This window comes from Typopeltis vanoorti, chromosome 17 (genome assembly GCF_054136105.1).
Source record: "Typopeltis vanoorti isolate ZY-2024b chromosome 17, IOZ_Tvanoo_1.0, whole genome shotgun sequence".
Classification (NCBI taxonomy): Eukaryota; Metazoa; Arthropoda; class Arachnida; order Uropygi; family Thelyphonidae; genus Typopeltis; species Typopeltis vanoorti.
Window position 1 is genome coordinate 41389148 of NC_143565.1, and position 22506 is coordinate 41411653.

A 22506-nucleotide genomic window follows, 5' to 3' on the forward strand; every position below is an offset into this window, starting at 1 on the left:
CTGCATTAAAAAAAGTAATACAAATACCAAAAATTAATTTTAATGAAAATGGAAAATATAAATCATTAACAGCATTCTTCTACATTCTCTTATATGTAAGCAACTGTACTTACCTGAGAACCAAGAGGATGTTCGGTAACTAGCAATATCTGAGGTTCCGCATCAGACACGAATCGTCCATAATCTACAGCGCTGAAACAGTGTTTGGTAAGGAAAGTACATTTAATTAATCTACTTGAAATAAGTCTGCAAATTGTAACTTAACAAACCATTTAACTTCTTATAAATTTACAGGATTAAGGTACTATAAAACCATGCATCGGAATAATGAGCTCTCATACTCCATGTAAAAAAACATGAAATTTAATTGTCCAGAGCTTTTTATTTTGACATTCCAAGCATTCTTATAATAATCATATTATATAATGATATTTATAACATTACATTTTGATTCATTTTATTTATTTCTTTTTGTAGAGAAATAAAAATTGTCTTTACCTTAAGACCGATGGCTCGTCGAGTGTTACTTTCCAACGTTTGGAAAAATCTTTGTCTGAACTTAACAGAGAAATAAATCTTCTTTCCCAGGATATCAAGAGATCTGTGGAATAGTCATCGTAGGAAGTTGGCAGCATGGTGACATCAGTAATATCGGAATCAGTGGTGTAGTCGAAAGGTATAGTTATTCTAAGGGAAATAAAAAAAAAAAAAATCACATTACAGATGTTTAATAATGGAAACTGTAGAATATCCAAAATTAGAAATTATTTTTGGATGCGCTTCTCAATAACGCGCATGCACTTATTGGAGTCGAGTCTTCCATTCCTCCGTGGTTGGTTAAGTTTACCACACAGAAAAGGCGGAGACTGAGGTGCCGTCTTGCCCACAGAAATACTGCTTACTATTTTGGGTTTAAGTCGAGATTGGATTTTGACAAATCTGCTCAATTATTTTAAGATGAAGTCACTTGGATTTCGACAAAGGCTCCATTCCACATAAGATTGGTTTTGGTTTGAATTAGGGCCTTAGTGGCTTCGGTTCTAGTATGAGATCGGTGCTTTGTGTTGAGGGCGGGTACTGTTCTGAACGATGATTTTTTTTTTTGGGGGGGGGGGAGAACGAAAAATTCAAGCCAGAGATTTTACAAGATTTTTTATTCCACAAAACAGGCAAACCGGCTAGAAGTGATCTACTAATTAACACACATAATACACTGCCCTCACACCTTGATCTTTCGGTCGTAAATCAAAAAGCCCAGCATAATAAAAAGATAGTTAAAAGAATCAATATTTTTTTTCCATGTTAGGACAAGAAATTATCTTGCGTGCTTATTAGTTTTGCCTCAGCGTTGATTAGTCAGTATATGATTCATCTGTTGTTCATTTATTCTTTCTCCTACCGCTGAGTTAGTCTTAAACATAAGCTAATATAACTGATTAATTTTAACAAAATATTTTAATGCTTCTCAGAACATGCTGGAATTATACTGAACGTGATCAAAATTTTTCTGGATTCTGTTATCCATGAAGATAAAATTACCAGCAATCCTCTTCGAAGCAGTTTTCCTGAGACTGCATCCATTTACAACTATTGAAGACCTTTGCAAGCTCGTATTTTGAATGGCAAGTATACCTTGGACATTTTTGTTATTGTTGAATTGTGATGGTGTTAAGAAATCTTTCTTTAGGGCTAACTTTTTTTTTTCTCAAATTTCTGTACGATCTCGAAAAGGTTGGCCGTCATGACGACGTTTCCATCCAAAGTGAATACATCTTGCAAGAATGAAATGGTATCCTCTCTAAAGGTATCCAACAATACCAGTTTATTCATTCTCCCTTGAAGAGGTACTGCCAAAGACCATTAAATTAACAATAAAGCGATGAGATTCACCAATAGTTACTGGCCAAGGAGTTGAACTTCCAGTTCCGATTTTCTCTATGAAAAGTGTAAAGAAAATTTTTTTTTTTTTTTTTTTTTTACTCATTCTCGCTTTTACACACATCGATTACAGCTAGAAACATAAACGTGCACTAATTTAATTCTCAATGACTTTTTTTTTTAAATTTTCAATAGTCGCTTTATTCGTAGTTCTTTGCTTTAAAGTTTTTTAAATCCAATTACGACATCAGACTTATGTGCATGCAATTCAGAAAGATTCATTCAAATATAGGAGATAAAGGAAGAGGTGAGGGGAAACATTTTCAGTGGGGAAAAATTATTTGTTTATGCTAACGAGATTGAAACTCTGCTTCCTAACTAATCACCGTGCTTATTCGAAAATTGGACTTGAAAACAAATTCCGTGTTTGGGAGATAAAGCACAACAATTCCGGATCATCTCACTCCGAGTTAATCTATGGTACTAATGTACCATGGGTTTGCAACTTTTCGCGAATGAGATCCACATATGAAATGTAATGATAACAGAATACAAACTGGTGCCAGATAAAGTATAAAGAGAATCGAAGTACTTCGCTTAGAGACGATGAAGATGGCTTGTTGTGATTGGTTTTCGTCTGTTGGACTTTCTTAAAAGATGTCCAAAATCTCCAACTACGCAAAACCTCATTGTCGAAAGTGAATATAAAGATCATCTACTCTCTACAACCTGAATATTGAAGAACACCACATTTGAGCTATTTTGGCCCAGTTTTCCTCTGTTAAAGACTCCTGGTAGCATAGCACAGTTTTGCTATTAATTAACCATTAAAACCTTCAAAAGACTCGCAATAACAAAAAGGGACGCGACATTATTCAAAACTTTATATTAAATCAGGGAACTTAACGTTTTGCACATTATCAGTTAACTTACCTCTGGATTTTCTCAAAATCTATAGCGTCATTTTTGGCTAATCCTCTACACAGACTAGATGAAGAAATATTCCAGAACTCTAGGATAGATACCAAAAATAATTGAAGTCAGTCAAAACGGGCAGATCAACATCTTTAAGTTAAATTTTTAATCAAGAATATTGCTTTTATATGCAGTTATATTCTCAGTGTCAAAACAGTATGCACTACGATACAGTTCTTGTATAAATTCAAATAATTTAATATATATTTGCCAGGTGGAAGGGTAAGAAAACGTGATCTTATTTTTTTTTTTTATTTAATAATATAATACGTGCATCCTGTTTTAACGATGAGATTTTATCCATACTTATTGCAACTCTGAAATTGTTTGGGAAAAAAAAAAAAAAATTCGTGCAGAGCAAGGTTTTCAGATTATCTAACCCGACAACCTAAGCATAGTGTTAACATGTTTATAACGTTTCGTGGGTGAGATTATCAATCAAACAATAAATGACTCCTGATTTCTCAATCCTAGCTAAAGTTATTGTCAACTTTGTTTCTCCAAGTCTGCTTTCATTACTTTTTTTACTTGGACGATTTATTCCTACATTATCCATAAAAAAAAAAAATCTTTTTTATTTGGCTTCTTACTTTTTCTGTAATTCCATTGACGATTTTGGTACACATCCTGCATCATTCTAACCGTTTATCGGAATACCAGTGAAGTTTTCTGATCCAGATGGCATCTTCACAATTGTTATGGAGAGTTATGTTTCAGGGTTTTCTGTGTTTCGTTACATTCGTTCACACACTCTTCTGCGCCACTGGCATTTATCCTGCAACCTCGATATTAACCTCTATTTTACCATCAGAATTTTGTTTTCATTTTTGCTAATAAAATGAAAAAATATATTAACAAACTCCTACTGTATTTAAATTATACCCATAATTATTAGAATGAATCCATTATTGTTGGGTTAACTAGAGATCTTGCTTGCTTCATATTACCCACTTTTGGATAAATGCTTCAAACGTTTAGAGAATCTCAAATGTTTCTCTTGATATATCCTAGGACTCTCGTTTCATTTGTCAAATACCAGCCTGTCAGAATTAAACTTATTTTTCTATTAAATACGAAAATACGGCTTTGTATTTTCGTATTTAATACGAAAATACGGCCTGATGAAAATTTAATGGATCCGTTCCTTCTGAATTTTTAAATTCAATGCAAAAATGCACCTTCAACAACAACTGAATGAAAAAGACAAAACATGTTTAATACCAAATGGAAGAAGAAAAAAAATCTAATATGCAAACAAAAAAAAAAAAAACGAAAAAAAAACTGCCTTTATAGCAAACTGTCTTATGATAATCTTATAACTTCTCTCTCCCCCAATCATCACCATTAGGGCCAAGATGCCCAACGCCTTCGTTACATGGGGGAATTATGCGAAAAATACGAGAACACAAGTTGTATCTCATCAAAAATAACATTGAACGCCTTCAAATATAGCCATCTATTATGCATTTAATTTGTTTTCAACAAATTTTTGCATCCATCGCTTGGGAAAGCGAAAGATTTTCTGTAGTTCTTGTTAATAGCCCCAGGAGACCACATTACTTCATTTAATTCGCAAAACCCATTGTCGCTGAGAGGGGGAATGGTTCCCGTCTCTTCAAGAGGAGATCAGAGTAAGGTGGAGTGATATCCTCCGGACAGTGTCGTGGATCGTCTACAGTTTCCCCCACTTTCCTAATGCAGTAGCGAATTCTCCATGCTTGCTGCGCAAGCTCATTAATTGAGAAAGAAATAATGTTTATTTGTTAATAAATGCATGCATTTATAAGCATTCCATTTAGGCTTTTATTTTTGTAGACAGAAGACGTCTTAAGCTTGCTCGGCATAATTGAGCTTTGCGTTATGTATCGAAGGCCGATGCTTGCTCGTCTAATCAAAGCTACCTTGGCTTGCTCGCTGCGGCGCTGTGATTTCATGCGTGCGCATAAGCATAACCATTTCCGCTCCCTTCACGTAGTCTTAAACAAGGCCATGCGCAGTCAGAGTAGCTCTAGCCAGTGAGCTTCAGCCAGCCTTTACGAGTATGTAACTTAATTTTCCCAAGCAACACGCAATCAACTGTTTATAACGATGTTATTGACCAATTCATAAAGAACTGCAAAAGGTAGAAGTTGTATACAAGTAGCTAAATTGAAAAAGATAGAATATCATTTGTAAAATAAATGTTGTATTTGTATGATTAAATGTACATAAATTTCTAAATACAGGTAACCTTCGTATAACGCGGATGTTAGGTTCCACGAAAACGTCGCGTTATGCTAGACTCAGATCACATAGAAAAAGTAGGGTTAGGTTCCGAAATCATTTTTTTAAATGATTATATAAACAATGACATATCTAACACAAAAAAATATATATATATATTTAACTCAATTCAGGTAATTCATGTAAGTTAAGAAAACAAACTATGAAACAAATACATAATTTTTTTAAATAATTTTATACTAAGTCGTACGTAAACTTCATTCTACATAATGCATAAATGTTTTTGGCAAAATAAAATAAAGCGCATATTTTAATCGTTATCATTCTCTTCAGAAATAACATTTCGTAGATATTCTTTAAGTGGCCGAAGGTCGTCACCAAGTGAAATCTCTTGGACATCATTTGTATAATTCTCATTGCATACTTGGCTGATTTAGGCGGGCAGATGCAAATTGAACGAAGACAAAATTTGATTTTTAAGTCGCACGTTGAAAAATATATGAAAAGATAAAGATTATTACAGTTTGTAGACCGTCTTATATCGAAACCGTGTTGTATAAGTACCGCGTTATACGAGGGTTACCTGCACATAGTTTTAAATGTGTCAGTAATTCATAATTCCGCTAATCAGACTTCAATCACGCTTCTCACTTCCTGAATGATAAAAGCAAGCGTGAATTTCAAGACCAGCATTCGCCCCTGCCCTAATGCCAAAAAAGGGGGGCACTTTCACAGTGTGTATCGATGCCATAACCTAAAAGGGCAAGTTCTTACAGATGTGCCTAATTGTGGGAACGGTAGACGAAGCCCGTCTTACAGATGAGCTTACAAACCCGTCCATGTGGACTATCCTGTAAATCAATTATATGCCGTATATTGTATGGAAGCACGCCATTGCCAACTGCTTCATTCATACTACGAGCGACCCGAATTTCGATCCACGAATCTTGTTCCAACTTCGTGAACATGTCCTGTGCGCTACGTTATGAGACGCTGACATTATTATCCTAGCTTATACACGCGGTTTACTGCCTCCAAAGCGTAAAAATAATTAATACATCCGACACATGGCTGCTTCACAAAACGCATTGCTTTTCTCATCATTGACACTCGTATTATTCGAGTCCATTTATGAAAAATACACATACTGATGGTTACTAATACTTCTGAATACTTCAGAAATATTAGTAACAACCAGGACTGCTTCCTTCCAGAATTTCTGTAAATACAATGTCAATTTTATTATTTTTATGTGGATTAGAACAAGGAAAAACAATTATAAATGAAGTGTTTTATGATGTTTATTTCTTCCAAATCACACATCCTTTCGTTCGCATAGCAATTCCCAGTGTTATTGACTAGAGAATCAGTCACAATATCTTTCACCATCTTCCTTCAACAAATGCGCTACACAGCACGCAAGAGTATTACATGCGCGCTATGACGAAGCATCGAAAGATGTAAGAGATCGCACGATGATGAGGCAAAGAAGATGCAAAATCCAATCAACGGAGTCTTCCTCAGGATCGCTGAGAGCATCTCCGCTGCGTGTCTCAGATTCTGTCGCACGCCTGTTTTGATAAGTTTTACATTTTCTCCTTAAGTTTTGGTAAAGGAGAATGTCAGAAATCTCCCCCAAGAATATAGAAAAGAGTAAAAGAAAATGCCCTTTCTTTCACTGTTTTCCATGAAACATAAATGTTTATGCATTTTTATTAGAGAAATGAAATAAAGTTTAAGTACTACTCCTCTAAACAACGGTAACTAATTAAAACGATCTTACCGTGTTTCAATTCCACCATGCAACTGAACATGAGGTCAGTTGTGTTGTCTTTGTTCTTCCAGGTGAAGAGCCCACGAGGAACGTTCTCACATTTGAGTGTTAAGGGTTTTCCGAGCAAACCAAAAGTGGGAAATACAACAGCTAGTTGAACGGTGTTTACAAACATTTCAGGGTCGGATACGTTCTGTACAGTTGTGATATAAGGGATGACAACGGACTTCTCAGTAAAATCGCAATCGGGGATGGTAGTGGCAAAACCAACGTCTTCAATGGGGCCCTCTCTGGTGAGAGAAGCAGATAAGATGAGTTCGCCTGCAAATAAAACAATATTAAATAAAAAAAAGGGAAAAAAACAGCTAAATACACAAAGTAAACCAAGAGCTTCCACACTTACCATCTGTCGCATTCAGAGACATCACCCATCCTTCTCTTTCTACAACAAGACAGGCAGGGAAGGTGTTATTAACCCCAAAGATTCCACAATAAGTATACATTGGGATGGAGGTGAGTGGATGTTGCCACACTGGGGATCCCGTAGTTGAGTTGATAGCCATAATTCCGTAATTCAATGTCTTCGAGTCGTTCAAGAACGATGTGAAGCCAAATACAATTACCGATGCATTCTGTCCAGGTATGGGGACAACACCCAGATTGGTAGAAATATCTATAGATAATAGAAAACCATCGTTAACTTAAAGTCAATTGAAAATCGTTAATATTATTTTAAAATTTCAGGTCGTGCTTACCAATGCCTTCTAAGAATGTTGTCATGTTACCCCTCTGATCAAACTGTCCCGCAGGAAAAAGTTTGCAGGGTAACAACCATGCGAATACTACAACGTACAAGGCCAGTAACTTAATAGAGAGAGCGAGACAGATTTTTCGCCATATTGACATCGGACCTGGATCTTTTTCCTCCTGTTTGAGTTCGTAAGGAGTCATCGTAGTGTTGATGGTTCCATTGTCAATGACATTGACTCCTTTCTTAATGGGAAAGGATTCACTGTTTTCTCTCTTATTGGCTACCATGGTCTTTGGATTCTTTAATCCCTAAAATAAAAAAAAAATTACGATAAAGCCATTTATTTCATCATGCTGTTTAAATAAATTAAAATTTTTGAAGGCAGCATGTTGCAAATACTCAGCGTTTATCTTGTAAGATGACCTCATCACACATTCCAAGGAATTTAAGGGTAAAAGGATGACTCATTTTGCAGCTGCCTTAAAGTACGCAGGGGCAGTCAAATCGCGTTGTTGAGTAAGCACTGGAACGAGGATCTAATTTCGAAAATCGTAAAAAAACTTTTCCCATATCAGATTTGTATCTATTGTTTTGGAACTAATGATTACGATATTAGTAAGGTTAAAAAGCGCTAATTAAACAAATCGCAAATTGGAACAAAGTAAAAATTAATAGAGTATAATAGCGCATGGCTCTGAGTATATACATCAGCTCAGATTTATTTTTTTTTCCTAGTCGTTTTAAAATGCAATAAAAATTTCTAGTTCGAATGATGGTATAAATTTGTATCTGGGTATAAAAGATTATACTCAGATACAAATTCCCATGAAATATTATATATTACAGTATATTGTAATTTAAATATATGTGTGGAGAGAGAGAAAAAAGAAAATGCTAGTCGTGAGCTGTAAAGGCCAATGATGAATGAATATAATGCCAGGATGGCCGAGGGGGTAACAGTCTCATTTGTTTTCCCACCTAACAGACTTCGGGATCCACTCTTTCCATGGGCATTGGATGTTTGCAACTGTCTGTATGTGGAGGATGAATTTCATTTCTCTGTGTGAGACCACCATCCCGCTTATTCCAGTCACTGAAGTGGCTTGTAAAAATTTCATGCTTGATTTCTAGAGAAGTTTCCGCACTATATGAAAAATAAAATTATATAATTTAAAAATCAGAAAGGTATTAACGTACCATAAGTTTACAACCTTTAGTTGGTGTGGGGGGAGATCACAATTATCCATCAACTCCACACAAAAGATATTGCAAAATATAAGATTACAAAGATTTAGGATCTCTTACAATTTGTCCACTCATTTAAGTTTTGGTTTCAAATCGAACGACATTTTGGGGAAAAACTGAACACCAAATTCTCTTATCTACTAGTACATGAAAGAACTTTAGTTTTAAAACTATCTGTAATTTTTGACACGCACACACTTTTTGTTAAAAAAAAAAAAAAAAAAAAAAAAAAAAAAAAAAAAAAAAAAACATACCAATATCGGGAGTTCTCTTGAAAATGTAAATATCGCACACATGACGATTCTTGCGAAAGCTACAAATATCGTCAGTCGAAAATTCAATTTGAAACAGTCTCAGTTTTGTGTATATTTCGAAACTGCTTTCCACCCATCCCCTCATTTTTTTATCGCTACAACTGGAGCTTAAAAACGGTCCAGTTGAAAAACATAAACAGATCGTAAAGGTTAACTCTCTTAAGCTTAATGAAATTGTGAAATTTAGTATTCAGGATACCATTCAAAATGGAATCATTTCAAATTCGGATCAGTTCAATGCAAAATTATATGTTTAGAATACCTAAGGCTAGATTCGACTGAATTAGTGAATAGTGTTGCTATACAAAAATAGCCGTTATGTTACTACCTGAACGGATCATAAAATACACGTTTATTTATGCGTTTAAGGTAAGAGCTAAATAATCCGGAAACTCCCCACCCTAGAAACCAAACATTTAACATTTAGTCAAGCCATTTCAAGCCTCCAGTCAGCAGGGAGGTAGTGCTGATTTCATATTGGGATGACAATCTCTTCAACCAAAAAGATATTCGTAAACATTATTGCACAAACCACACCCTGAGGGTTGAGTCAGAGACACCATTAACTCAGCCAACCAGTACCGCCTACCAAGAACAAGAAGTTGCAATGATATACACAAATCCACTGTAAGTTTTGCTTATTTGATTTAACAAATCTTGAGAGCTCTCAATTTTCTAAATTTTATTAAAGGCTGGTTTTAAAAAAAAAAAAAAACTCCCTTTTCACAATCCCCCAACTTACCATTGTATATGGAAAGTTCAGAAAAATATGTTACCACTTTTAAATTGAGAAACGAATTTCGTTAAAACATAAAACAAAAACCTGGATTCATTCAATTACTTTCTGAAACATTCCTTTTTCTTATTCTCTTCGTCTTTCATTCCACCCAGTTCTGTTTTTAGAACAGTCTTCCTCACTGTTTTTTTTTTTTTTTAATTCATACAGTGTTTCTCAACGTGGGGCATACGTCCCACCGGGAGGAAATTTGAATATTTTGGGGGCAATTAGAAAATGGCCATATTTACATTATACTTTTTGAGAATTTGGCTGACTATTATGCTAGAGGGGGAGGCATCAAAATCTTTGAGACGTTGAGGTGGGGCATGATCCAAAAACACGTAGAGAAACACTTTACATACCACCTTCAGTTGTTCGAGAAACAGATCTTTTGTTACTTAACGTACTTGCTCAGAAGATATGCCCCACGTTTTATAAATTTCCTACATTAACTACTAGCATAAAAAATTTACAAACTGTTTATATAAATAGAATGGTTTTGTCCGATATTTTAATTTTATTTTTAACGCGGAAAGTGTAGTGAGAGTTCTGTTCCCCAATCCTGAACAATCTTAAAATGAGCAGTGTGCCCTTTATTCCTCGATTTGTGTACTTATTTTTAACAGGATCTACTAGTTCCTCTTTACCCGAGTCTCCGCAACTCCGTTTGTATGAATAAAGTCCTCTCACTGGAAAGATCTGAGTTTGAATATAGCCTAAGAGATACGAAGAACCTTTATAAGGACTTTTCAGCTCAAAGTGATTTAACTGCTCTCATACAGAGGTAGAACAGTTCTCCATCTTTAAAACAAATCAGATGCAATACACTGATCTCGTAGCCTTAGTTGTTTCGGCCATAAATCCAAAACAAATCAACCAACCATTCATCTTCATTTCCCGATGAATCCACCGCCGAAGGCTTAAAGTGGCTTGGCTAAATTCCATGTTTGGTTTCTAAAGCAACTTTTCAGATTAATAAGAAAAATGTCCATAGATATAAACGTTAGCAGTAAATGGCACAATATATAATAGATTTTTTTTATTTTAATTTATTTTTATTTTTTACACACAGTACTTAATCCATTTGACCTAACCTATGCCATCAAAATTCGTATTTTAAAGCGTTACTTCAATTGATAAACATTAGTCTAAGTGTTAAAAATGTGGCTACACCCTTTCAGGAATCAGCAGTATCATTAGAGAAATAGAGGGAGAGTAATGTCGCAAAATACGGGTCAGATTCATCTGATCTATAGTTTGAAATCTGAACCTTCTGTAGTTAACATACCTTTAGTCTGCTGTGCATCCAAGGCATCGCAAAGACAATGAGATCACACAAGCTGAAGTAAAAAAAAAATAAACGGAGAAATCCTTTGTAATGCAAGACGACTTTCGAAATAGAGCTTGAAACTCAAATGGCAAATACAACTTAACTGTTATCCACGAGAGTGAACAGTTCTGTTAGAAGTCTCAATTCCTCCACTATCTGGAAACGAATATCCGGGTCTTTGAATCAAAGGTCAAAAGTAAAGGTCATTGTCCGAACTGCTACTTATATGCTGAGGAATGTTTTCTATGATACTTCGCGTTCACCGTGATTATGTGACTCAGAGAAATGTCTCGGTGATTAACGATGAGAATTCGAGAGAAGAGGAGAAGGTGGGGGCATAACGACCTTTCTTATTACCAACGAATCAGATTTCTGTTAAAATTCTCGACAATAAGGATTCCCCTAGTTGTGCATAAAAAAAAAAAGGTGTGTGGGGGGGGGGGGACAGCTGTGTTCTCTAAATAGAGAAATGAAAAAAGCGGCAGCTTTCTTTCCAACCCCCCCCGCCTCTCGCGGAGCCCGATTGTTGTATCATGATGTGGTACAGCTGCTAGCAGGAAATTCAAAAATTCCCAATACATACGACCATTTTAGAGAAATCTTGTAGTCTTATGTATCAGTTTTAATCTGAGATTTCATTTTTACCGAGGCCTATAATGCTGTGTAATAAATTACCTGTTTTCAGAAGGAATGATAAAGCGATTTCTCAAACAAAGCTAGATAACTAAATAATCATGCTATTTTGCAATAAAGAAAAATGTATCCAACAGTGTTGGCATTTTGCCAAGATTTTACATCTCTGCGAAAAGCTTCTCTCATCAATGTAGGTAAAGGTCATTACGCAGCCTGAAGACAATGAATACACAGAATTAGTGCGTGTGGAATAGTTGTAATTAGCTGAACTAAAATAATCTCATTAAGGTGAATCGATCATGAAATTTCGTTAGAGGCAAACAATATACAATAAAGTGTGCATGCAGTATTACTTTTTTTTTTTTCCTTGTTCAAACTTTGTTTGCATATGTCAACTTCATTTTTTTTTCTCTCGTTAGCATACCGAAGTCTTGCATTATATTTATATTAATAACAATATTAAAAATAATTCTCCGGGACACTGTTTTTTTTTTTTTTATTTAGTTAATCAATCCTGCTGATAAATCTTAAATATTTTTAAATTTAAAATATAAGCTGTTTATTTTTAAATTGGTTTATAAAATTTATTTAATGGCATCAGTTTTACATTAAAATATTTATTAAAATTTTAAATGGAAGAAATTAATACTTTAAGACAATAAACTAAGATATATTTTATTTAAAAAAAATACACACTATATAACTAAGGTATAAAAACATTAGTGGTCTCAGTAGTAATTGCATGAACAAAAATTAAGTATTAATATTAAAAATAAGACTATAAAAATAAAATATGTACCAATAAGTATTGGCATGACATTTACCCAAATAATTGAATATAAATCGACGGGTTTATGCATAAAATTCCCAAACCATGAGCAAAACTGACATCTGACGCTACGATGAGTTACCCCCCCCCCCCCCTTTTTTTTTTCCGGATAATAAGAATAGCACAACCAAGAGTATGATGATATACTTTCTTTTAATTCCAATTATACAACACTGTTCTGATGCTTGGATTAATTTTTACCCTTAAAATCATATTAGAACGAGGTTTGTGCACGAGTTCGATTTTTAACTCCCCATTCCAATGATCCGTAAATATTCCAGTGCAGCCGGTGAATGATAAAATGGATGCCCACCACTTATCTAATGATTCATGTAATCTTGATTATGTTTGCAAATATATTAATAACTGCTTTGATTTAAAAAGATAAACTCAGCAGTGAACGAAATTACAACTTTAAAAAAATCATGTGACATTTTTATAGATGTTGATGGAGAGTGATAAAAAAACCATTAAAATCAACTATAAATTACGACAAAAACAAAGTATTCAATCTATTTTCAATTCTTTTCTTTCATAATATCTCAAACTATTTTAAAAAAGGATTTCTCACTACCATCCATAGTTGCCAAAAATGGATTGGATCTCAGCTTTCCAACCTCAAGCCTCAAGGCTGCGAAGTTCGGATCCCAATGAGGCACAGATTGGAAGGTGGGGGGGGGGGGAGATTGTCATTTTTCAAGTCATTGCAAGCAATATCGCAGCAATAATAGACATTGTTTAGTCTTTCGTGGTGGGTATCATTTAAAAAAAAAATAAGCATTTTAATTAAAAATAAATAAATACGTAATACAAACAGTTCGTCGGATATTTGACGTCTCTAGCGCAGTCATATGGACGACGCGACATTTGCTCTTTGCTTTAAAAATATCTTGGGTTTAAACTTCTGTCTGGGAAGAGTCTTTATATCAAATAAAGTTTTACCGACGATACGTTAAGCAGTCCCACACGTACATAATGTAATTGCTGCATAGTTTAGTTTCTTCTTTCATAATCGCACCCAAACCAAAAACAAGACGAATCTTGGTAAATGATCATTAATCGAAGTTAGCCTCGTGACTAGAAGGAACGGTTTCTTACCCATTAAAGACCGCTTGCAAAATACCACGATAGAATACCTCACACCAAAACTGAATATCATTTATCGGTTGGTACACACTAACCGATAAAAACTCGGTCTCCATTACTCCACGATATGTCATAGTTCCTGCTATCTTTCCTTTTCCGTTATACTTCCCTCTGTCTGTCCCTACTGCGATCATATCATCCCAATACGACAACGGTTTTCTTGCCGAGTCGCCTATCTGAGCATGCGGGAAGAGAGTAGTGGTCTGCTGCGGCGCACACGTTTATATGACTTGCTAATCGATTACTAATATTCCTAAAATAGGAACTACCTGAACTAGAAGGTTCGAAAGCGCTCTAAAAAAATATATATATATATTTATATCTCCACTCACTTTTAAGAATTCGCAAAAAAAAAAAATTAAAACTTTGCATTTTAAAAATTGCAAGATTGCTTAAAAATTAAAAAACACGTACACATGAACACAGACATAAAATATGAGAAACAGAATAATCTTATACAAGTATCCAATAGCGAGTAAGAAATAAGAGGCAAAAGACAAAATCGTTTACATCGAAGCAGACGATTCAAACATGCTGTAAAAATGCATAAAACAAACTCCACCTATGCCTCGACTTGATTACAAGTTGCATATTCGAAATAACATTTTTTATTGTATTTAAAATAACTTTTTTTATATTGGTAATCAACATAATTTCGCAACAGAAGAAGAAAGCATACCATTTAATTTCGTAAATATAATATATTGCGCAAATACATATTTTGGTATATAATTAACAAACGGAGCTTCATTTACAAACGATTAGACTGGCGAAATATGCGTGACATACAGAGGTTGTGTAATTGAATGAAGCTACTCTATAATGACGTCATAGATGAGATAAACAGTACCACTTACACGATCATATTTTATCGATGCGCTGCTCTTATTCAAAAGGAATGTCTGCTCGTTTTGAGAGGCAGATGCAAACGCTTCGGAAGTATGAAGTTTAAATTGAGTCTCAAAGAGTGAAAATATAAAAAGGAAACCACAAAGTATGTTTGATTCCGGTCGGAAATTTGAAGTTACGCCATTTACAGTTAAAAACAACGCTGCCAAGTTTTATGAAACGCGTATATCAGTAAATGCGTAGTCAATTCGTTTAACCATTTCCAAATCAAATTCCTTTCAATGAATAGAAAATAAATTTTATGAATTTTTACACCCCTGTAGAAATTTAAAATTAAGTGACTCAGATGGTGTGTCCTGGAATTGGCAGTTTTGCGTTTAGAATTCAAAAACTAATGATCTACATCAAAATGCAGAAGTTAGACCTGTTACTGGTGAGCTCAGAGAAGCTTCTCCTTTTATAATTCTCTCAAAAACCTGCTCCACGGCAGTTTAAGTGCTTAACAGAACGTTGCGTTTAGCGTGTAGTTTATATGTCAGTCGATTAATGCTTAACTATACTCTCCCACAAAATTGAGATTAATGTATCGATAAGAACGTTTTTTTTGAGCGATTTCGATATCGTAATGAACAACATGAATCATGCCTCGATTCTCACACACGTACACCTCAAAACTACCAAAAAAAGGGAGTGGATAACCAATGCAAATAATAATAATAGTTAAAATGGCAGTTTCGCTGATGCATATTATTTATAACACAATTTAAGTAACATGAAGCAAGCGGCTTACTATCCAGTGGAACCTTTAACGTATTTTTTTATATTAAACTCGCTAATGCTTATTTTAAATATCTTAAATTATATTATCATATAAGTTTTTAATGTTTCTTTAAGCAAAATTTAGTTTGGTGTGTCCTGAATTCAAAAACTAATCAAAGATGGGACGTTGTAGTTTAAGGAAGAAATAAAAACTTAATCTCTTGTTTAAAAGTTTGGGATTTTTCTTAATACAGTATTTAAAGAAAGAATAAATAGCAAAAGAAAAAATAAAAGAGCTTAATAATTCCAATCTTTAAGAAAGGAGGCAGAAGAAATCCAGAAGAATAATTCTGCTTTGCCCTACATTAAAATTATGCACAAAAATAATTGGAGATTTAATTAATAATTTAATTGAATTATCAGAAGAGCAACAGGGATTTAGGAAAAACAGATGCAATGTTAAAGAATTGAGAAATTAATGGAATATAACAAACCTCTTCACATGTGCTTTAACGAAACATTTGATAGAATACAGTTTAAAAAAAAAAGTATAATAACCACGTTAAAAATGAGAAAATATCAAAACAAGTGTTAGAACTAATTAAGTACACACACACACACAGAGATTCTAAAATAAATATAGAACAATGACAGACTGAAGAAATTAAAATAACCGAAGAAATAATGAATCACCTTGTCTACAGTCCCGCCTTTTTTAATTTAGAGATGGGCAAAATGCGGAATGCAAATTAAAAATAAAAAACATTGACTAATGGTGATGAGAATCTTACTAGCAGAAAACGAAGGAAGGTGAGCTAAAAACATTTCTGTGCACTACTGAATGTATTTAGTAAAGAAAATATCAACAGAAAAAACTACAATGAAAGGTGTCAAAGAACCTATTAGAAATTAAAGGGAGAATAATTGAACGAGTTAGTAAAATTAAATATTTAGGATTAGAAATAAACAGTTATGACATAACGCAAAATGAAGTACGAGAGGGATCAATAAAAGGTTGTAGTATATCTGGATGTCTCAACAGCCTCATCTGGAAGAACAAGGACAAAAGAAAAACAGATCTACGAAGGAGTCATATGGATGATAAGAGAACCAGGGCGACAAGTGGGATACCACAGAATTCTGGTTTTGTATATCTTTTGTCCCTCTAAATGGCATTGAGAATGGTCTAGAAGGAACCTTTCAATTATATGTGGATGGCCGTAAGATCCCTTAGTAAGGGGAGATTGCAGTATAAATAAGAAGGAAATTTTGCTCCTTGTGAGTATGGAGAACTCCGAGTCATTTCTGGAGGCTGCATAAGGACATGTCAGAAAGAATTTGAGATTTTGATTCTTTTCATGGCATGTGATGCGAGTGGATGGAATGCGTTGCCAGTGGATATTGTGGGAGCGTCTTCGATGAATGTTTCCAAGTCAAGGTATGAGAGGTATCCAGAAAAAAAAAAAAAAAAAAAAAAAAAAAAAAAAATTATATATATATATATATATATATATATATATATAACAATGAATAATTTTCGTGCATGGTTAATACAGTTTTCTAAAAAAAAGTGCAAATAAATGACAAAACTATGTCGTGTTATCTGTGATATAGCGTGCTACGTGCAGGGCTAAAATAGCTTCTTCCCCTTTTTATCTCAGTGTAAAAGCAATATTTGTGCCAAGGCACCGTATTATCATGGACCTTACCACTCGCTATTAAAACTGATCCTACAGTTACCATGGAAATATTACGTCACATCCGACTGTCATGTAGCTTTTTGATATATTCAGACTATGATAATCAAGAATTTCAATAAATTTCGTGGAATGTCTAAAGCAGTGGTTCCCAAAGTGGGCGGCGGGATTACTTAAGGGGGCGCCAAGTGGCAAGCAGGAAGACGCTGAAGATGTGCTGCAAAATGCTGAAATGTGCAATAATTAATTGCTGCTGTTTGATTATTATTGTTTCCAAGACATTTTTCGAGTTTTTTGTTGGTAATTTCTGAAGTGGTCCTTTTTTTTTTTTTACCTTAATAGTACTGAGTGTGCTATAATGTATTTTTCGATATTCTTATTTACTGAACAAAAATGTGAAGCTTTTAGCTATGTAAGTGTTGTGTCACAGCTTGGCAAATTATAGGTTCTGTTATATTGCGAGGCCATTAAAGGTACAGATTATTTACAAAAACTGCTTTCAAATATGTAAGTACGCTTATTTCTGCATGTTCCAGAATAGAATGGCAGATGCAGATACGTCAAAGAAATGTAGGCAGTATAGCATTGAATACCTGAAATATGGATGCATACCAGCACCAATAAACCAGCAGGTGCCAATTTGTGAAAGGGTCTTCTCAAATGAGGCCCATGAAGCCTTCCGGAATAACTGAACATTTCAAAAATGTACATCCTGACAAGGCAAGTAGATCAAGGATTTACTTTCGTTGGAAGTTCCAGATTAAGTAATAAATCCATTTTCCGATACCAAAAAAGGCAGTGGGAGCCTTGGAGGAAGAACTAACTGAGCTACAAAATGACTGAGCTGAAGCCAAAATTTAAGAAATCTTAAAATCTTATGAAGAGTTCTGGTTGCAGAAAGAGATTTCTGCTCTTTCTGCAAAGAGATTTCGAAGCCGAATAGAGAAACTACAAGAGTTTCATGCCGAATACTATAAAAGTTTCAGCCGATCCAAGCGTAAGCAAACCTCTCATGGCAAGGGCAACTTGTAGTAAAGATGAAGTAAGCTCTGATCACTGTCCTTACTATTTCCCATAATATAAAACACATCTCCTAGTGGAGATGTATGATGTTATGCATGTCCACTAGGAGATGCGTTTTATATTATGGGAAATACTAAGGATAGTAATCAGTATTACTCCGCTTTTACTACGAGTTGCCCCTGTCATGAAAGGTTTGCTTACGCTTGGATCCGCCGAAACTTTTATAGTATTCGGCATGAAACTCTTGTGGTTTCTCTATTCGTGCTTTTAAATAATTTTGGATTCAATATCAGCTTAATTTGAATAAGACTCCAGATAACTGAACGTGCAGATTTAAGACACCTGCTAAGTGATATTAAACCAGATATAGGAAAACTGGTATCACTTCATGAAACCCATCCATCACATTAAGGATTTTCAGAACATTCAAGTCAATAGCTGCTATTGAATAGCCTTATTATACAATGTTTTATTAGATTTTCAATGTAAAGTTGTTATTAAAGTTAAATGGGTTTTTTTTTTTGGGATTTAAAATAAATTTAAATTATAAATTAATAAGTTTATTTTTAAAATGTTATTACCGTTCCTTGTGGGTTGTGTGAATCGCTTTTCTGAATGTAGGGTGGGCTCAGGTAAGACAGGGGGACACTAACGATGAGTTTATGGATTCGAGAGGGCGGTGGCCTGAAAAAGTTTGGGAACCACTGGTCTAAAGCATAGCACCAGTGCCCTCAAGTGAGAATATTGATTTAAACGTATGCAGTTTTTAAAAAACATAGTATTAGATTTGCGTAACTGCATTAAAAACTGTCTGTTAGAAGCCAATTTTTGTAGTCTTGGTGCTATCATGTAATTCCTCGAATGACTAATTCTTCAAATAGTCATCCCTCGACTTGCGTTCGTTCGAAGATACCTCCGTGATCCCATAATGCAGTGTTTCTCTGTGTGGTACGCGTACCCCTTGGAGTACGTGAAAGGTCTTTAAGGGGTACGTGGCAATTTTCGGCTATGCATCATTAAAGCATGGAATCATTAAGAAAAAAGTAATTATTTTAAACTTATATATTTCTCAAATCATATACGAATTCTCCTACTCAAATTGTGATAACTGCTTCACACTTTGCAAAAATTTGAAGGGCGATCACTCGTGAATCTTCGTATATGAAGGTACATTGCGAGCCTGCAACAACGCGAAGATCGTATACGATAGCGACTGATAAAAAAGTAATTATATGAATCAAATTTTGTTCTATTAAAAATAAAGCATATTTTTTTGTTTACATGTACGTCTAAATTCAAATAAAATAGACATTACAACGAAATACTTATTTTTATTTATTATTATTTTGATAAGGGGGTACTTGGCAATAATGAAAATTTAGGAAGGGACACACCGATATCTGAAGTTTGAGAAACACTGCCGTAATGGAATAAATAACATTTTCGGCTATACTTTCGAACCAGACGCAAGCGAGCGTAAGATAAAGCATGCAGAATGACAACAGCACTTTCAGCAGTAACCTCTCTCGGCAGTGAGCACGTATCTCAACAGTTCCTCTGTTGATTTTGTGTTTGAGAAATGGGTTATTTCTGTATTTATCGTTAAATATTTCGCGATGTTTTGTGCAACATAGCCCCCTACACGCACAATCACAAAACCTAGTGAAGAATCACAAAAAAAGACTAGCAATTAATCTTGAAACGAAGTTACAAGTTATAAAGCAACATGAAGCTGGTAAGCCCGTCACTCTGATCGCATATGACATCGGATGGTCTCATTCTACAGTGACGATCATTTTAAAAAATAAGGATAAAATCGTAGAGGCTGAAAAAGGATCTGCTTCCATTAAATCGACGATAGTGACGACAAGGTCCTATCGGTGATATGGAAAAGCTACCTGCATCACGGATAGAGGCCGTGATGCCAAAAGCGCATACCCCTTAGCACTGTCACCTTAACCGCAAAAAAGGCACCAAGTCTCTTCAACAGGTTGAAGAGAGAAAGCAGAACCCGAATATGACTACGAATTCAACGCTTCTTCCGGGATTTAAGCAGCATTTTGTGCTCATAAATGTGAAAATGTATGGGAATCTGCCAAGGAGTTAGTGGAAAAATTGGATAAAATTATCACGGAGGAAAATTATTTGCCACAGTAAATATTTAATATGGATTAGACGTCCTTGTTTCGGGGAAAAAAAATGCCCGAGCGGACAATTCATCCACAAAAAGCCAAAATCTATACCTAGTTTCACAGCACTTAATGCCCGTATCATGATTCTGTTACGGGTAATGTGGCTGGGTATAAACTGAAACCATTTGTGATATGGCAGAGTGAGAATCCACGAATCTTCAGAAACATTAAGAAGCATACTCTTCCAGTTCATTATCGGAGCAATAAGAATTTTTTGATGACTCAAATTGTTCGAGGATGCCTTAATCAACTGTTATGCGAGTGAAATAAAAAGCTATTGTGTGAAAGAAAATGTTCCTTTCTTTCTTGGAGCATAGATAATGCTGCAATTCATCCGTCTTATAGCGGTAATCTTAATCAAGTTCATGTTTCTCCCTCCAAAGACTATTTCATTGATCCAACCGATGGATCAGGAAGTTCTTGCAGCGTTTAAGGCTTATTATCTACGGAGAACTTTTTCACAAGCCATTTCTGCCACTGAAGGAAATTAACAGATTCTCATGCACTTCTGGAAAGCATTCAATATTTATCGTGCTATTAAAAATATTGCTGTGACTTGGGTGGCATATGGAAAAAGTATGAGTGGCATATGGAAAAAGACATTAAAAAAAGGTTTCTGCATGATTTTAGAAGTTTGTAAAGTGAGCCTAGCAAACAATCTGAATCTCGAAGTGAATGATGACGACATAAATCAACTCGTAGAAAGTTCCCCTGAAGAGTTGACCAACGAAGAATTGGTCGAACTGGAGGAACAACTGTTGCAAAAGAGGAAAAATGAGAAGAGGAAGAGAGAAACAGGAAGTGGTAGTTAAACAATTTACAGTAAAGAATCTTGCAGAAATGTTGTCTGCAGTTAGCGATGTCCTCAAAATGGCTGAAGACATTGACCCCAATGTTGAACACTACTTAATAATAGAAACAAAAGTACATGATGCGTTTGCTTGCTATGAACAAATTTGTGATGAATAGAAGAGTAATAAGCAAAGCACACTGGATATTTTCATTAAAAAAACAAAGGTTACACCAGAAGAGCCACAGCCTGATTGTTCAGACAGAGAAGGTAATGAAGATGTGATTGAGAATTAAGATTTGGGTGATTATTCTCCTGTTTTATTGTGGCAGTAACGCACAGTACAGTATTATAATAAAGTTTACAAATTAAAATGACAGTATACTTATTACGGTTAAGTCCCTAACCCCTGTAACTCTGCTGATTTAATGTACCGACTTACGTCCTGCCGGATGGAACGGAACCCGGACGAGGGATGACTGTATACGCATATTTTTTGATTATGGCAAGCCAGTGCCTCTGTCTTTGCTGAAATGTGGTATCACGTAAAAGAAAAAAATTTTTTAAACTGTCCTTACCCACTTGACACGTCATTACTGTCTACTTAATTATTTTCCCTAGGAGAAATTTACATTTGTTTTCATAGGAGAAAAATTCATTCTTATTACAAGCAGAAAATGTTTTACGGTTCAACTCTTGGCCAATAGATGGCATTACGATGGTTTGTATTAGGGATATTAAGATACTCTCTTAATCTCTTAAATTCTCTCGTAAAGATTAAAAATTATGCTTTTATTAATAAAAATAACGACGTTTCAAATTTCAATAATTACGTCATAAAGTACCTTTTTTAAAAAAAATTTCACTGACCTTGATTTTAAAAAACAGTCAAGGAACAACAAGCACATTTAATCACGCTTCTCGTGCCAGATTTAGGCTTGGCTGTACTTATAATTCACCGATCGGCGAATTCAAGTGTGGCGTTTTCTGTCTCGTTTTGGTGTAGTACGCTAAATATACACATAATTCACAGTTGCGTATCGGGGTGTGGAGAGAGGGAAACCGGAAGTGATTACGTTGCCCAAATGGCATGATGTAGCCACTTCATAAATAAGGTACAACTATTAAAAGCTTAATATGTTTGAAAATTACTGTAGATTATTATTTGAATGCAGTATAAGCTTCTCTAGATTTCAAATAAAAGATCATGTGATGCTATTTCAATGAGAAAATGTAAACACTCATAAGCAAAATAAAACATTTCGCTGCATGTTTTAAATCAATTCTCGTGGCTTGACATGCTACATCCCGGGAGATGTT

The 22506-nt window shown here is 34.8% G+C and overlaps 1 protein-coding gene across 2 annotated transcripts in view; it reads right to left on the bottom strand.

Moving 5' to 3' along the window:
- The window catches only part of LOC150097317 (uncharacterized), a 34852-nt gene that overhangs the window by 6570 nt on the left and 5776 nt on the right, over window positions 1–22506 (bottom strand). For both annotated transcript variants that reach the window (XM_090407158.1, XM_090407159.1), the window contains exons 2-7: window positions 7606–7909; window positions 7254–7523; window positions 6860–7171; window positions 2812–2890; window positions 499–687; window positions 114–192 (exon numbers count right to left, since the gene is read on the bottom strand). In XM_090407158.1, the coding sequence (XP_090263284.1) occupies window positions 114–192; window positions 499–687; window positions 2812–2890; window positions 6860–7171; window positions 7254–7523; window positions 7606–7888 (1212 nt within the window). In that variant the 5' untranslated portion in view covers window positions 7889–7909. The remainder of the gene's footprint in view (window positions 1–113; window positions 193–498; window positions 688–2811; window positions 2891–6859; window positions 7172–7253; window positions 7524–7605; window positions 7910–22506) is intronic.